At 41.7% G+C, this 16,649-nt stretch overlaps 2 protein-coding genes across 2 annotated transcripts in view; one reads left to right on the plus strand and one right to left on the minus strand.

The window, feature by feature from the left end:
- Positions 1 to 7,840, plus strand: part of LOC110049786 (polycystin-1-like) — a 41,782-nt gene extending 33,942 nt beyond the window's left edge. The window contains exons 22-26 of the mRNA XM_020755611.2: positions 155 to 338; positions 558 to 1,777; positions 2,737 to 2,908; positions 3,275 to 3,532; positions 4,224 to 7,840. Coding sequence (XP_020611270.2) covers positions 155 to 338; positions 558 to 1,777; positions 2,737 to 2,908; positions 3,275 to 3,532; positions 4,224 to 6,817 — 4,428 coding nt within the window. The 3' untranslated portion in view covers positions 6,818 to 7,840. The remainder of the gene's footprint in view (positions 1 to 154; positions 339 to 557; positions 1,778 to 2,736; positions 2,909 to 3,274; positions 3,533 to 4,223) is intronic.
- Positions 7,841 to 8,175: 335 nt separating this feature from the next.
- LOC110049874 (enoyl-CoA delta isomerase 1, mitochondrial-like) lies at positions 8,176 to 16,327 on the minus strand. Its single transcript, XM_020755718.2, has 7 exons — positions 16,239 to 16,327; positions 14,639 to 14,859; positions 12,626 to 12,775; positions 11,774 to 11,869; positions 11,515 to 11,534; positions 10,219 to 10,397; positions 8,176 to 9,048 (listed from the first exon to the last, which is right to left on the minus strand). The coding sequence occupies exons 1-7, from the start codon at positions 16,282 to 16,284 to the stop codon at positions 8,888 to 8,890; spliced, it is 873 nt and encodes a 290-aa protein (XP_020611377.2). The 5' UTR covers positions 16,285 to 16,327; the 3' UTR covers positions 8,176 to 8,887.
- Positions 16,328 to 16,649: the final 322 nt, after the last annotated feature.

A 16,649-nucleotide genomic window follows, 5' to 3' on the forward strand; every position in this document is an offset into this window, starting at 1 on the left:
GACTGACCGGGCAATTTGTCGAAACTACATGTAATTCGTGCGCGGTCCATCTCAGCGGTCAGTATTGCAAAATTTGGACCATTTAGGGAACCAATCAGAATTCTCCTTTGAACGTGGAACAGCTGGTCACAATAATTAAACGTTATTTTTACAGACGGGAGTGTCTCCACTACCTGACAATGACTCTCGAGATACCTATTGTTACGAGATTCAAGTGCATACGGGGTTTGCCCGAGGTGCTGGTTCCAGTGCTGAAGTGTCCATTGTCGTGACTGGTGCTCTTGGTGACAGTGAGCCTCGAGTGTTGAAAGACCCGAAGAGGAAAACATTCAAGACAGGTAAAAATCATACACGAAAGACCGTGTTTGACCACATTCCCAGTTATCGAGAAGACAGTTGAAAATACGACGTGTAGCGGAGTATTTTTGGCGAACTTTGAGATGTTTGGAAATGTAATCAAACACGGTCTTGAGCTTTCGATAATAAAAGGCGAGCTGTAACTAAACAGTACCGAATGTAACAAATCGACTGAGCAGAGCGTATCCCATCTTTCTCAGGGGCCGTCGATGCCTTCCTCTTGACTGTACCCCAGTCTCTTGGCAACCTGAAACAAATCCGCGTCTGGCACAACAACGGAGGCAACTATCCCTCGTGGAACCTTCTCCGTATCATGATCCAGGATATACAGACAGACCAAAGATGGTGGTTCGTCTGCGACGACTGGCTGGCGGTCGATGAAAGCGACGGCAAAATCGAGAGGAATCTTTTCCCGGCGTCGAAGAAAGACCTGACGAAATTCAACGTGCTTTTCACGTCCGAAGTGAGGAAGAACCTGACTGATGGTCATATATGGTTCTCTGTTGTGACTCGCCCACCCCGAAGTACCTTCACTCGGGTTCAACGTTTGACATGTTGCTTGTCCATTCTCTTGTGCACCATGCTTGCCAATGCCATGTTTTACAGAGTGGGAGAGGGCGAGACGACTATCAATTCCATTAAGATCATGGGGTTTAGCTTCTCGATCCGACAGGTCTCAATTGGGGTTATGAGCAGCTTAGTTGTGTTTCCCGCCAATCTTATCATCGTTACTATCTTTCGAAAAGCCAAGCCGAAAGAAAATCGATACACAGTGAAAACCGAAAGTGAAGATATAGAGAACGTTGATATCGAGGCTGGCGGAGAAAGGAAGAGAGCTCCACCGAAGAAAGGTCTTCCCCACTGGTTCGTTTACGTGGCATACGCCATAGCATTCCTGGCCGTGGCTACAGCAGGATCTTTCGTCATCATCTACGGAATGGTGTTTGGAGCAGAAAAATCAGTGCAGTGGCTTTCATCGATGACTGTTAGCTTTTTGCAAGACGTCTTGCTTACACAACCAATCAAAGTGTTCCTACTGGCGATGTTGTTTGCCCTGCTCATTAAAGATCCCAAGAAAGCCGAAGAAAATTCCTACGCGGACATTAACGCTCTCGCCAACGACGAGGAATGGCTGCATAAAAACACAGAGGATCTTGACCCCGAGATGCAGAAGACTCTGAAGACGCTCATCAATGACAAGCCACCGGACGAGGCTAAGTTAGAGATTGCACGACAGCTTCGGATGAAGGAAAAGCAGATGAAGTCCATAATTCGAGAGATTGCCTGGTACGTCATCTTCCTCTTGGTCCTCCTCACCATCAGTTACGGTAACAGAGACCTGATAACATCCCAGGTGACGCGATATATGCAGAACTCCTTTGTAGACTCAACTTTCAGCGGAAACCTAACTTACAAAAAGGTAAGCCGTAATCAAAACTCAGAGAGTTTCTGTTTACACGATTCGGTTCCATGTTTGAAATGATGCCTGAGTGGGAGGTGCAGCAGCCTCATGGTTAGTGCGCTCGTCTCCGGATCGATCGGTACGCGAGCGAGCTCCGGCTGGGAACATGGTGTTGTGTTCTTGGGCAAGACACTTAACTCTCAGTGTCTCTCTCCGCCCAGGTGTTTTAATGGGTATCGGCGAACTTAATGCTGGGGCTAACCCTGCGATGGATTGGCATCCCATCGAGGGAGTAGTAGAAATAATCCTAGTCGCTTCATGCTACAGAAACCGGGATAAGCTCCAGCCTAATGGGTCACTTGGCTCGTATGCAGACTTTACCTTTACCTTACCTTTAATTGTGCCTCTGTTTCAAAACAAGTCCTCGTGCAAAAATGAGCTTGCTTTAAATGTAAAAGAATACTGCAAGCGGAATACATTTTTGCACGAAGACTAGTTTTGACACTGAGGCAAAAGGCAATTATGGCATGGCCGATTGGTAGAAAGTAAACCTCGTACTGTTCAAGAAAAACCGACTCCTGTGATGGTATCAAAAACGTTTAGACAGTGTCGTTACAATTTTCTGTTTAGGTTGAAATTCATGGAAGTATTTTTTTCATCGTTGATACAAATGAAACTCTGTCTGGTCACGCATTGTTTCTTGCGTGACGATGCCTAAACCGCTCTCCTATTAAAGCTGGAGTTGTTTCTAGGTGGACCTTGGTTCAACTCCTTGACAAGCTTGTAAGTAGCCAACTGACCTGCCTCCGGCCAGGCGCCATTTCTAAGCCTATCATGTATAATTGAAATATGTTTGCTTCTTTCAATCTAACTGGCATGTCTAAGAATTAAATATTTACTTTGTAGCCAGACGCTTCGACCACTATTTACACTTAACATTTCAAGCATTTAACGAGATTATTTTCATTATTTGCAAGGTGCACGAGATCTCTCATTACTGGAAATGGGTGAATGAGGTTTTCATCCCTTCTCTGGACCCTCACACTTACTACGATGGCGTAACGCCGTACGAGACCAATTTTCTTGCAGACACACCCAACGCCTATCTGTTGGGCGTGGCGCGGCTGAGGCAGCTAAGGATCAAAAAGGGTACGTGTTGCACTCTTTCCATTCCGCACCCCTGCTCTTCCCATCTTGTTTCAAATCTCCGAGCGTTGACTGAAAGAAATAAAAGCTCTCCGCGCAAATATGGACTGTTAATCTCTAAAAAGACTAAAATTCTAGGAATGGTCATTGCACAATTCAAAAGTTTATTTTACACTCTATCTGACCTACACTACATTATACATCATTTTTTTTTTTAACTTCACTTGTGAGGACCTAACTTGGTAAGCTCAGAACCCTCTAGTTTCGACGTCATAGGCTTCAGCGCTTAACGTTAATTTTAAATCGCCTTTTACAACTTACCTATCACTTCGAAATTCATCCCTTTTGTGCTTATTGTTTTTGTTGCAGATACCTGCGAGTATAAACGCATATTCCACCACATTATCCCCCAGTGTAACGATTTCTACAGCATGGAAGACGAAGACCACGGCTCGTACCTGCCTGGTTGGAAAGGAAAACCTCTTGTACCACCTAAGAATGGTTCTGTTACCCCGGTCCCCACTCCCAGTAAAACGCCCCAAGTAAAAGGTCCGTGGGACTACCAGAGCGGAGACGAACTAAAAACATACCCGTACTGGGGTTACAAGGCCACCTACAGCGCTGGAGGTAGGGCTTTGATTAGATCAGTAGTCAGCAAGAGAAGGGGAAGTCTGGGGTAGGGAGGTAGAGGGTTGAAATCTCCAAGTATCCTTTAAGTCTAACACATAAAATCGACGGGCTTATTTTCAGTATATTTTATTATCCGAGGTAATTTTGCCTTGGATGATTAGGAAGGGATTTTGCTCGTGAGGGTTTAAATGACTGTAATTATTCTACAGTCAGAGAATGAACAACAAGAGTCCGTTTATAGTTTCAGGGCAGGGTGATGCACTCCTGGTTGCGACTTAAAATGTAAAACAAGTTCTATCGTGGGGAGAATTAGGGAGACCCTAACTGTGTTTTTTTTCCCTAATGGCGTCTAATACTCCAGGGTTTACATTCGAAACGAAGGAGCTGATAATAGGTTGTTTTCCCTGTTTCTGATTTGGGGGCTTGGCAAATTTCGCGATATAATTTCTTTCTTTTCTTCCTTTTTTCCCCTATAAAGAGGAAGGACGAGATAATTCGCCCCTATTTACGGTGTTTAGTCATTGTCAAAATTCAACTGCCATCGAGTTCCTGGTCTTTTAAAACTGTTCACATTAATCTCATTAATGTTTTCAATGTTTTGTGTCTGTTCGTGACTCGCACGATAACTCGAACCCTTACTCGCGAGTTCAGGTTCGCGCTTACTCGCATCCGCTTTATTTCGTTGCAGGATTCGTGCAAAATTTACCCAACGATGCCAACGATTCCATGAAAATAACAGCAAACCTACGCGCTAGTGGCTGGCTAGACCGCTACACACGAGCTATTTTCTCCGAGTTCGCCATCTACAACGCTAACACAAACCTCTTCTGCGTGGTAACCCTTCTGTTTGAACAGCTGCCTACCGGAAGTCTGACTTCGTATCCCAGCATTCTCACTCTCCGTCTCTTCCGGTATGTGGGAGGAGAAATGTACTTCGTGTTGACATGCGAGATTGTGTACCTCGCGTTCTGCGTGTTCTTTGTGGTCAAGGAGATAAGGCTGTTTGTGAAGAAGGGCAGGGAACATTTGAAAAATCCATGGAGCGTTCTGGAAATATTTGTGACTCTCCTGTCACTGTCCGCAGTTGGACTGTACTTCGCGAGGATGAAGTTTACCAACGACGCTCTGCGAGATATGAATAATGACCACTCCGGCTTCGTCAGTTTTCATTACACCGCGTTCCTAGACGAGTGGCTCAAATGCATCATTGGTATCATCGTGTTCCTTTCGTTCTTGAAGCTGTTCCGTCTCCTCCGTTTCAACCGTCGCATGTCACTGCTACAGCAAGTCTTGAAGCGATGCTTCACCCAGTTGATCTCATTCCTGTTCATGTTTGCACTGGCGTTTCTTGCTTTTGCACTCCTCGCGTGCCTAGTTTTTGGACAGGCTATGGAAGGGTTTGGCACGTTCTTGACAAGCTGCGCCTCTCTGATGGACACCATACTCGGCAAGTTCACCTTGAAAGGGATGATGGAGGCAAACAGGATCATCGGACCAATCTTCTTCTTAACTTACACAATCTCCATGGTGTTCGTTCTCATCAACATGTTCCTGTCTATAATCAACGATGCGTTTACAGAAGTTCGTAGCGATGTTGAGAAGCAGTCCAACGAGTATGAAATAGTGGACTTCATGATTCATCGCCTCAAAGAGAACATCGGAAAGTCCATCGGTCACGCCATCCACCCTGTGTACAAAGAGCCTAAGAGTGAACTGGAGGTCAACTTCGATAAAATCGCTGACAATGCAGATAACGCCATGCATTTTATGAGGAACATCGCATTCGAGGACATGAGAAAGACGCGCTGGTTCCAGACGGAAAGCTGCACAGACAAGAAGAAAAACTTGATAAGACTGCTGATGGAGGTGGAGTGGGATTATTACGAGGAGGAGCTTTGCGATTCTATTCCAGTTTTCGAGAGGTTTCTTAACCAATACAGCAACGAAGAACTCGAGAAAATTCTGCAGTATTACCGACAGAAGCGAATGGTCGAAGATGTAGTTTACGACGAAGTCAACGGAGGAAGAGACGAGGAATCATCTGATGGAAGTGACAGCGATGACAGCAACGGCGACAGTAACGACAGCATCAGCGACGATGATAAATCAAGTAACGACGAGAACGAATCGGGAGCCGAACAAGTCGCCGAAGATGGAACGAGGTTATTAACGCCAGGAGTCGGTGATAAACCCAGCAGCGCACATAGCCATCGTGAAAGCTTAACGGATGGTTTTGTCGAAACGAAGATTCGAAGTCCTTCGTTACTGGTCACCGATTTAGAGCCAATAATTGCAGTACAAATGAACCAACAGACGCAGGATATCAAGCGAGAAAGCCCGTGTGTGGATCCTTACACGGTGGTGAGTGAGAATGAGCTTGTGAAAATACTACAGGACGTGCAACGCGATGTCGAGAGCCGCTGCGCCACAGATGCCGAAATTGATAGCATTTTCGGAGACTCGTTATCCGCCGATGGTATCAAGCCGCTCAAGTTCGACAGCGAGCCAGAAAACACTGGCAGCATGAAAAAGAATGCTCCTAAGAAGCGACGAAAAAAGAAAACAGAGGAGAAAGAAATGCCAAAAAACAGATCTCCACGAGACGCTTGGGTGACAACAACAAACGACAAAGCTGAAGATGATGCGGCGACCGGAGAACCAGAGGAAAAACCGGAGGAAAAGAAAGAAAAGAAGGAAAAGAAAGCAAAGAAAGCAGAGAAAGAGCCAAAGACGAATAGAAAGCCTAGTGATCCGTGCGTAGGAGATGACGAGGCCGAAGAAGTTCCGAAATCGAAAAAGATACCAAAAGAAAAAGGTGTGACTGAAGTTGAACAGGAGGCTGAACCAACAAAGAAGAAGAAAAAGGAGAAAAAACCCGAACCTTCAGCTGTTGTTTTCACAGAAGAAAACATGGAGGAAGAAACAAACGAAGGGGAAGGAAGGGTGAACAAGAAGAAAACCAAGAAGAAAAAGCAAGAAACATCCCAAGAAAACCAGGAACCAGGCATTGCATCTCAGGCTGAAGGAAAGAAGAACGAGCAAAAAACATCCCAAGAAAACCAGGAGCCGAGGGTTGCGTCGCAGGCTGAAGGCAAGAAGAAAAAGCCAAAAGCCAAGAAGAAACTTGCCACTGTTGTAGATGATGGTCATGTTTCAGTTGCATCAAATGAAATGGTGGAAACAGTGGTGGAAGGAAAGACGAAGAAGAAGAAAAAGAAAGAAAAGAAAGAGGTACCCGCCGTGAACAAGGATGTAGAGTGGAAGGAGGAGAGCGAGTGCTGAGTCAGTAACATTTTACAGTGGAGTTTTGCAGTAGCTGTACAAGATAAAGTAGAATATAATTATCATATTCAGTTTATAAAGTAGCTTTGCGCGACCTTAACTAAAAGTACAAAACGTTTTGTTACGATGTATTCAAAAGGTGGAGCCTTATTTCGTTTGTCGGAGCAGCTATGCTTTTATTGTAGTTCCTCATCTCTTTCATATACGATTCTTTAAGTACATTAAATAAACACCTTAAATTGTGGTGGTTCTTAAGTTAAAATTTGGTAAATATTAAGCTAACTGCTCCTAAATCTAAGAACAAGCAAAGAGCCACGAAATTTTCGCCAAATTAGTTTCCTATTTGTACCACACAACAAATACGATTGTTGCTACACAACCGTCCTCTGAGGAAACTCGCGGGCTCGGTCCATTTGCGGACAAGGGTATGCATCCACAGTTAGACGTTACGCCAGTGCGTAGAATAACATTCAAATAGTATTTAATCCTCGCTGGAAACAGAAAAAATAGCTCCGAATTTTTCTAGCGAATGTAGATTGTTTAACGACGGAGTAATACGCCTTTTGTAACAAGAAATAGAGAGTAATTGTAAAGGTCGTAATTTTTTGCATATTAAAAAGTAAATTATAACGAGATTGCTGTTACAGAATGGTACTGTGGCCCCTCTAACCTTCAGGGGCGTATCTAAGGAGAGGGTGCAGGGGGCTTACCACATCCATTCTATGACGTAAAATGTAGAGGCAACCACGCGTTTTTTAAAGTTATTGATCTTTTTGGAAAACTTTTACGATGCCCGTTACATTTTTTCCAGTCACCTCCCCAGTAAGTAAAACATTTGCGTATCTCGCGCGCGCACTACGCCATCTGCAGGTACATGTTTACTTTTGGATTTTAGTATAATTTCGACAGATAACAGCTAGTTTTTCAGCTGAAAGACGTTAACAGTTAGTGGTTAGCGATATGCTGCTATTCCGGTGTTCCTGATTTAAGTACAGGCTCATTAAACTTGCTCAGAATAGAAAAGTTTTGCGTTCTTTTTAGTCGTGTCCTTGGTATCGTAGTTGGTTGCGTCACTGTCAACCCCAGCGCGCGCGTGCCACTTTAACCGTGCCTTGCGTGATGCGCAGAACGTGTGCGCACTAACAAAAGTAGGCACCGTCCTTAAGATGCACCATAGTTGCTTCTGTGGACTGCACGGTGGTCTCATGGTTGGCGCGCTGGACTCCGGATCGAACAGACTGAAAACTTTAGTTCTTATTGAACTGATTTTCTTTTCGAAATTCAGCGATGAATCCCGTGACGTCACGAGCTCTGTGATGATCACCATGGTTTCAAAAAAAGCAAGGATGACAAAAGAATTATAAACGTCAGTGTTTTTAATCAGCGCTCCCGTCACTTCTATGAGATTAATTTTGAGGTGAATAAGACAAGGTTTTTGCCTGTTCCCTCGACTAACATTTCACAAAAAAATGCATGCAGTTGCTTCTTCTGGTTTTGCCTGAAGAACTGATTTCTATCGATTCAAGGTAATTTACTTTTAAATTTTACAGCGCAGTTTTAAACTTCCTTATAAACGTCTTGTTTCATAATAGCTGCTTTGTATATAAAACCATCCAAATTAAACCTGCAGAGTGAAACGTAAATAAAACAGAGCATCAAAGCTCACACAGTAAGTAGATTATGGCGCTTATTATATGACTGAGAAAATTACTTCATTGTGATTGGCTGAGGGCAGACCAATTTACCGTTAATTTTAAATTTGCACTGCAGCGCAAATTAACGCTCACGCCTTCGCACTTTTCTCACTCAAATAATAAATGAGTAATCGTGTGACAGCTCGAGCAATTAAGGATTTTCACTGCTCGTGATATTTGAAAATTCTTTCAACTTGCACTCGCCTTCAGGCGAATGCAAATTTGAGAGAATTTTCAAATATCATGAGTAGTATAAATCCTTAATTGCAGTCGCATTCATACGATTACCTGTGCCAAATTAGATTGTTGTAAATTGCATAAGACTGTTATAAGTACCAAAATTCGCAAATTTCACTTGCATGTTTTGCCTTATCTATTACTTTTTGGAGAGTTTTTCGATTTGCATTCCAATTGCTTTCTGTACATCTTCATCGAGAATGCAATCAACAAAGTTCTTGATGTCCTCTTCCCTCGTATCCTCCAACGCCTCAATAAACTGTTTGCGCATGATCTTTTTCGTTAATTCTCTGGCCCTTCCTGCAGGAAAAAAAAAGAAAGACGTCAATCAAGAAGATTTCAGTTCCAAAGATTGAAATACGAATTCTCCTTACTGGTTGTGTCACGGTTCGACGAATTTAGAGTTTCATCAAGACAACCGCATTCCTTTATTTGATCATTTTCGCTATTCTCATTACCTTCTGCATGACAATGTATGGATATTAGGAGGAGAAAATAAATGTTGATCGTTCTTAAAATAATTGATAATATCTCTCAGTTCCTACGCGCGCTGTGATTGGTCAATTTAGCGAGCCGTATTCTACTGTACGGCCCGCTAAAATTTGAAGCTTTTTTTGTAGCCAAAATGTTTCGTGATTTATTGTCAAGTGTTCTTAACTTTTACAGTAAGTAAAGTTTAAAACTTTCTTTTACTTTAAATTGTGTATTAAAACGCGCTACGAGGTGCGACAGAAATTTGAAGCCGTTCCGCGTGAATGGAAGTCGTTCCTGAACCCGTCAGACAAACTGTAAAGATGTAATAAATATCTTACTAACATCGTATTCTCGGTCCGTAATGTAAGTTACGGATCCTCGTTTTTTTCCCTTTCGATTTATGGCCCGCGCGCTTCTCGCTTAGGCCATAAATTGAAGGGGGGAAAACTCGGTCCGTAACTTACGGTACGGACCGAGAAGGCCAGGTTAGTAAGAGGTTTTTTTTTTTTCTGGCTAAAACTTAGAGCTTGTTACCTGAGCTGGGGGAGAGCTAGACAGAGAAAAATTTGGTTTGAGGTCATAGCTTATGGATTGAGATCTTGCTGAAATTGCAAAATATTTTGTAGCCGGCCAGCCCTCACCTAGTAATAAGCGTTTTATCATTGATACCAATTTCATAAGAGGAACTAGACGGGGAGCAGTCTCTCTTTTCCTCGAAAATCCGTGAGGAAGAACTCAAAACAAATAAGCGTGCGAGCGTGACTGTGAGCGTCACTCTCACAGTCACGGACTGTGAGCGTCACTCTCACAGTCACGCTCGAACGCTTACTTGTTTTGTGTTCCTCCCGACGGATTTTCGAGGAAAAGAGAGACTGCTCGCAGTCTACAGAGCAACCAAAAAGTCAGTTCACAACAGTTACTGCAAGTGCCACTCAAAGTTTCTCAACTCATCTCAAAACACCTTGCACCCAAACATAATGAATTCTCATCTCCTACCAGAATACATGACCCATTTCTCCATTTCTGATTTTGTCTCTTCCATGACTTTATCTTTTAGCAAAACTTTGTCCACCAAGCCGATGGATAAGGCTTCCTCAGCAGAATATCTCTGGTTACTCAGAATTGCCTGCTCTGCATTACTTTGCCCAACAACATTTGCCATATTGCCAGCAACCCTGGAAAATAAAGGTAAAAAGTTTAACGTAAAGATATGGAGCATCCTAAGCAACACCGACAACAACAAACACAATCAAAACACTTGCTAGATATGACAGTTCCAATACACATTGAAGATAGGAGTATGGGAAAGGATTTTGTCATCACAGTATTTCAACTAGGAACAACAAAAAAACCAACTAAACAATCACTCTGATGAATAACCTTACATGCTCTCTCAGGGTCTTACAAGGTCTTAAAAGATCTTCTAAAGATCCTTACATGTTTATAAGATAAGGACCTTTCTGTCCAAGATCTTGCAGAGATCATTAAAGGCTGCCGCACACTAGCCGATTTTTTGTCGTAGAACTGCAGATTTTTTGTTGAGGTCAAATCGGGTTAAAATTTGTCGGGTCATCAGCTTGCCGCACACTCAGGCTAGTGTGCCTGCCGCACACTAGCCGATTTTTTGTCATGACTAACTGCGTTGAGGCTTGGGGCCGAGTCATCCAAAATCAAGATGGCGCCTATTCCACTGACGTGATTGGTTGAGGCACGTGCGAGCCCCAACAAATTGTCTTGGTCCACCGCACAATAGCCCGACAAGACGTTTTGAGATCTAGCACTGTCAGATATCGCTTGACAAGTCCAAAAAAACAACAAAAAAAAGTCCCGATCTTGTCGCAGACTTGTCTGAATTCACCGCACACTAACCGACAAGTGTGCGGCGGCCTTAAATAAAAGATCTTGCAAAACTCTGTGCAAGGACACTCCAGGATCTTTGTGCCAAATTCTTTAAAGATCCTTAAAGATCTTGGCTATGGAGTTTTTCAGGATTTTGATTGAGATCCTTAGTTAGATCCTCATGAACATCCTCAAGGATCCTTGAAAGATTTTTACCAGGGTAACCGACCGAGCGACTGACTGACCCACCCACTGACCCACCCACCAACCCACCCACCAACCCACTGACCAACCAACCCAGTGATGCACCCACTGACTGACCGACCACAAAAACCCCAGCTACACAAGCCTTAATTGCATGCAAAGACAACTAATAATTTCAGTGGATTAATCACTGCACATTGCTAGCTAATCTAGCTGAGGTTTATCTTAAAAGTACCAGTACTCACTTACCAAAATGGTGGTGGGAGGCCCTATAAAAATAAATAGGAAATATTAACAATTTGGGCTTTTGCTAGATTAGGATTTCAAATAAAATATCTCAAGGTGAATAGTACAAAATCTGTGAACTGTTAAATCATCAGAATCATTCATTTTGTCTGTATGAGGGAGTCTTGTACCTAAGATGGGGATTATATTCTCATTGTTTCAAGGTACAAAGCAATAGTCATCTCTAATCAAAACTTTTCCTTCACCATTTAACAGAACTTACTGCCTCAATCTCTATCATTCCAATTCGAAATTCCTCAGCCATGACACGATAATCACATGCCAAACCCACTACACAGCCTCCTGCTAGGGCATGTCCCTATAATGACAACAATGTATTAATTAATTTAAACACTAGCAAATTATTGTGACTGAAACAAAACTGGTATGAATCAAAGAAACAGTGAAATTATGCTGTGATTGACTACATGTATTAGTAAACTCAATCTGATTGGTTATGAATTGATAGAAGGCCCTAGAATGCACAACACCAAGAGAGGGGAAGGAGGGCTTTGAGTTTAGCAAAACACCACTCAGTTATCAGGCTACCTCTAGTCTCTTTTTTTTGTGTGCCATACTTCAATGAATACAGCGATAATGTTTTACTCCAAATCAGTATTGTTACTGAGCACATGCAAGTAAAAGTAACGGATATTTCTCCCAAAGGTCGCAAGACAGTAATGTATGTGAAATGTTCATGTCACGTTTTATGCAAGTCTCACCGGAGAGGCTTCATGTATAAAGGAACGCAAGCCATGGATCTGTATGATGTTTCAAAGCAAACATGGTCTGCAAACAAGATCTTCACAACTAAAGCTAGCTAGTGCTCGGTTATGATGTTGATCATAATTTAAAATTAGTTGAATAATTATGCAAATTTGGTCAGGCAATGTCCGATGACCACATTTCACTAAGGGGAGGGGGGTTCTAAAGAGAGGCAGGCCTTAATAATAAATTCCTTCCCCAAAAAAGTTGTGGGGGAGTGTTAGAGAGGGGGGCTCTATGGGGTATTTACACTGTTAAAACAGACAAAATTAATGTTAAAAATCAAAAGTTGACAGAATGGCACTGTTACATTTATAGCTGCCATGGTGGCTAGTCTTGAGCCATAGAGGCGGAGCCACATTTCCTGGAAACAGCTCCAAAAAGAAGCAAGACACTTCACATCTGGCTGATAAACTTCTTTCACAAGGTCTAGACCAGCAGAGAACACTTTTGGAAGGCCCTGATTCCAGAAATAAAAATAAAATATCAAATTTTATCAACCATTAAAATCCAAAAGTGAAAATCCCAATCAAATTTAATTCAATAACTAAAGCTGACGTGCTCTTCACAATTTTAAATCTAATCACATGTACACGTCAAGTTTTCTGTTCTCACACTGAACTATGAAGGAAACTGCTATAAATGAAACTGTTTTCTCATGAAAATCAGGAGGAGAGATGGGGCAAGGGATTTAACACAACAAGAGTCATTATCAACTTTCCCATATTACATTCCACTTTGCAGGAATAAACACTTTTCCGAGCCTGAGCGAATAAATCAGGAGAGCGCAGTCTAATGGTGAAGGCCCTCCGTAGGTTTCGACTTAATGCAGTTTCATTCAACCACATGTACCAAACTAACAAAGCAAAAGAATGAACAAACAGCTGTTTTGTGAGAAGCTGTCCCACAGAAATGTAAAAGTGCAGGATATGCAACAATGCTTGAATGTTACGGTTCTATAAGTAGTGCTGGTTTACTATGATGGCTTCATTGAAAGTGCTCCATAATCAAAGAAAGAGAAACACAAATAAATTTATTTGTGACTCATACTTTCTCTTTCCTTTGTGCTGGAATTACACAAAGAGTTCAATCTAACAATTGATGTTAAACTAGCTACAGCTGTAGCATTACCCATATAAGCTCATGTGCGGATTGGTCTAAACAAGTCATGTGACTGAATATTCTCCAGCTAAAAATGGGGAATATCCAAGTGATGTTCCCCAATTTTCAAAACCACGCATGTTACAAAAAATATATGAAGAATAATAAACACAATAGCCTTCATTTGGTGCAAAAATATGCTTGGATATTTGTCCATGGACATTACCTGTTCCTCAAAGCTCACAGTTTTTCTTGAGTTATACTCTTCGAAAACTGTTGGCTTCTTGGAACAGATAACGTCCACGCCAAATGGAGGCTATTGCTTATATATGCTGGACAACTCTTCTCAAATAGCTGAAAATCAGTTTGATTCAGCATACCCCATAAACTATCTAGTATGTTACATAATTTGATCTTGAGGCAGCAACTAAGTCATATAGTGTTATTTTTATGTACCATAAGAACTAATTTTAAGGTTTGTTTAATCCCACAATTAAACTTTAATTTTGCTTAGAGAAAATAAGTATCCTGTCTACATCGGCCATATACATTGCTTAACAGATGAACGAAAGTTCATACTTCCTTAACCCATTGACTCCTGGAGCTTTTTGCCAAAAACACTTTTTTTGGACATTTTGGAGATTTTCAGGCTGGATATGGGCCAAATTAGCTCCAATCTACTCAAAAAGGCATTTGCAACATGATAGCATGCCTTTCTTTCCACTAGCATCGTGTTTTACAACATTTTCGCTCAGGCATGCGCAGAAATCAAAATTTTGAGATAGTGACCTACGTCTTTAGGCTTTTTGATTTTTTCATTTTTTTTTTCCACCTTTCCTTTTTGTCCTTTTCTTTTCTTTTTGCTGCAGTGACTTGCTTCCAGTTTGAAACATTCTGAGAAAGCATCATTGAGACAGGCAATTTTTGCCATGGAGTAGCCGCGTGTAGGGGCAGGAAATTTTGCTCTGAGTTTTTCACTCAACTTTTTGAGCATTTTTGTGCATATCTCAGGCTCCATCAGACCAATCACTATGATCTGGGGATCATTGAAAAGATCTTTTCCTCCTGCAGAAGTTTGGTCAAGTGGAAGAAAGGCCAAGGTTTGTCACGGCCGGTTACGGCCAGCACAGGAGTCAATGGGTTAAATTCATTATATAGAGTTAATAATTTCTGCTGATTTAGGTCTGAGCAGCTTCACAGGCACAGTTAATTATTGACATACTGAAGTGATAATGAGTCCTTGACAATCTTGGTCATTTTCTAACTCATTCAGGTTAGAGTTGATTTCTTGTAAAAACTCCATACTGAAGCTGTTGACAGGTTTTCTGTTGAGCTCCAAAATGGCTATGCTCCCTTGCTTTTCAACATTTACAAGTGAGGACATACATCTTCTAAGATGTCCAAATGTAAGCAGTGTTCTTATTTCCTTTTCTGGGCATATCACTGTAATTAAGTAATGCAAAGTGGATGATGAAAATTAGTTCTTTAAAAGGTAATTCTGTCATTTGTATTTGATGCATTACAACAATTTCCCAGTTGATTTCTTCTGCCACTTTCTGCCCAACCCCCCCCCCCCACCTGCAACCCCTTCTCTGCTATCTCAAAGTCTAAGAAAGCCAGCAGTGATAGGAATAGTAAGATTTTGCCTTTCCTTTTTCTCCATTCCTTATCTTTTTGCTGCAGTTGTTGACCTTCTTCTGGGCTTGCTTCCAGTCCAAGAATTTCAGAGAAAGCATCATAGGGATGGAATATTCTTACCACAGAGTAGCCAACTGTAGTAGGGGGAAAGTTTTGCTCCAAGTGTTTCACTCCAATTTCTGAGCATTTCTGTGCTTTTTCAGGCTCAAATGACCTAATCAGTGCAAGCCGGGTATCACTGGAAAGATCTTTTCCTCCTGCAGAACTTGAGTATAAGTGATGCCAATTTTGGTCAAGGGTGATAAAGTCAGAAGTAAAACAAAGGCCAGCACTCGTCACAGCCAGTTACGGCCACCACAGGTCAGGGTCAGTGGGTTAAAGAATGCCAGAAAAGGAAATTAGATAGATAGATGGACACCTTTATTTAAATCAAGCATGTCGAAAATATCAACATGGTCAAGCTTGAGCTCCCTGGTATTAAAGAAATATTTTTATGACAGTTTGAATTTTTAACAAATTAAAAAGATTTGTATGGAAAAAGTTGTTGGAGAGCAAGACCTTGCTCTCCAACAACATTTTCCATAGATATCCCCTAAATTTTCCACAAATTCAAACTGTCATGAAAAAACTTACTCTTACATGCTAGGGGCCTCAAACTTGGCCATTTCGGTATTTCCAATATGCTCTTTCCATCTCTAGCATTCTTTAAGTTATTGCCCACAATATAAAATTGTTTTAGCAACACTTTGGTCACGTGATCCCAGCTGCAAAGGACCTATAATTATTCCAAGTTTTAAGCCTAAAGATCCTATGCACCTCTTCTTATCCCCCACCCAACTCCATGGGACGTTAACTACCTGGTGAAAATAAATCCGATCCCCCCAGCAAAAAATTGTCTATAAAAATAATGCACCATGGATGAGCAAAGACGTCTGAAATACAGTGTAGAAAGAGTACTTCGTAAAGACAACTCTTAAGCATGGCCCCTATCTCGTTCTTCATTTCACAGCATACACTTCTTAAAAAGAATATAAGTTCTGAACAAATCTACAGCGACTGAAATCTCTCCGTGAGGTCCATACCACCATAACCTGTCAGAGCGCTTGGTTTGATCAAACTTAATAAATTCTCATTTAAAATTAAACAAAAAGTCCTATACTTTTAAATAAATATACACTACGTACCTTTTGCTCTTGAGAGAACTCGGCTAATACCAAACACGGCAGCCATTTTGATTACGAGGAGGTCCTGTGCTGGACCTCACAGGAAACCCACTCATGCCTTACGATTTAACCCAGATCTCTCGCGTTTTATAGTAATAACAAGAAGATCTGTTAGATCTTAAAACCGCGCTTTTAAAATTTAACTATTTTCTTAGCACTACAGTTGCAACGCAGTGTACATTCGAAAGTAATCCTTGATGATTCATTGATTACTGTAGACATCACATCACTTGATCAACACAGACTGTACTATTGCACCATCAGTCGTAACCGGTGTGAAATCTCCGATGACGTAATAGTCTTAATCTGGAACTTTCTTCGGGATACGTATGGGCATGAAGATACGAACACTATTAACAACAGCTTTCTTTC

The sequence above is a fragment of the Orbicella faveolata genome, unplaced genomic scaffold (assembly GCF_042242905.1).
Source record: "Orbicella faveolata isolate gen_17 unplaced genomic scaffold, um_ofav_v1 contig_2, whole genome shotgun sequence".
Classification (NCBI taxonomy): Eukaryota; Metazoa; Cnidaria; class Anthozoa; order Scleractinia; family Merulinidae; genus Orbicella; species Orbicella faveolata.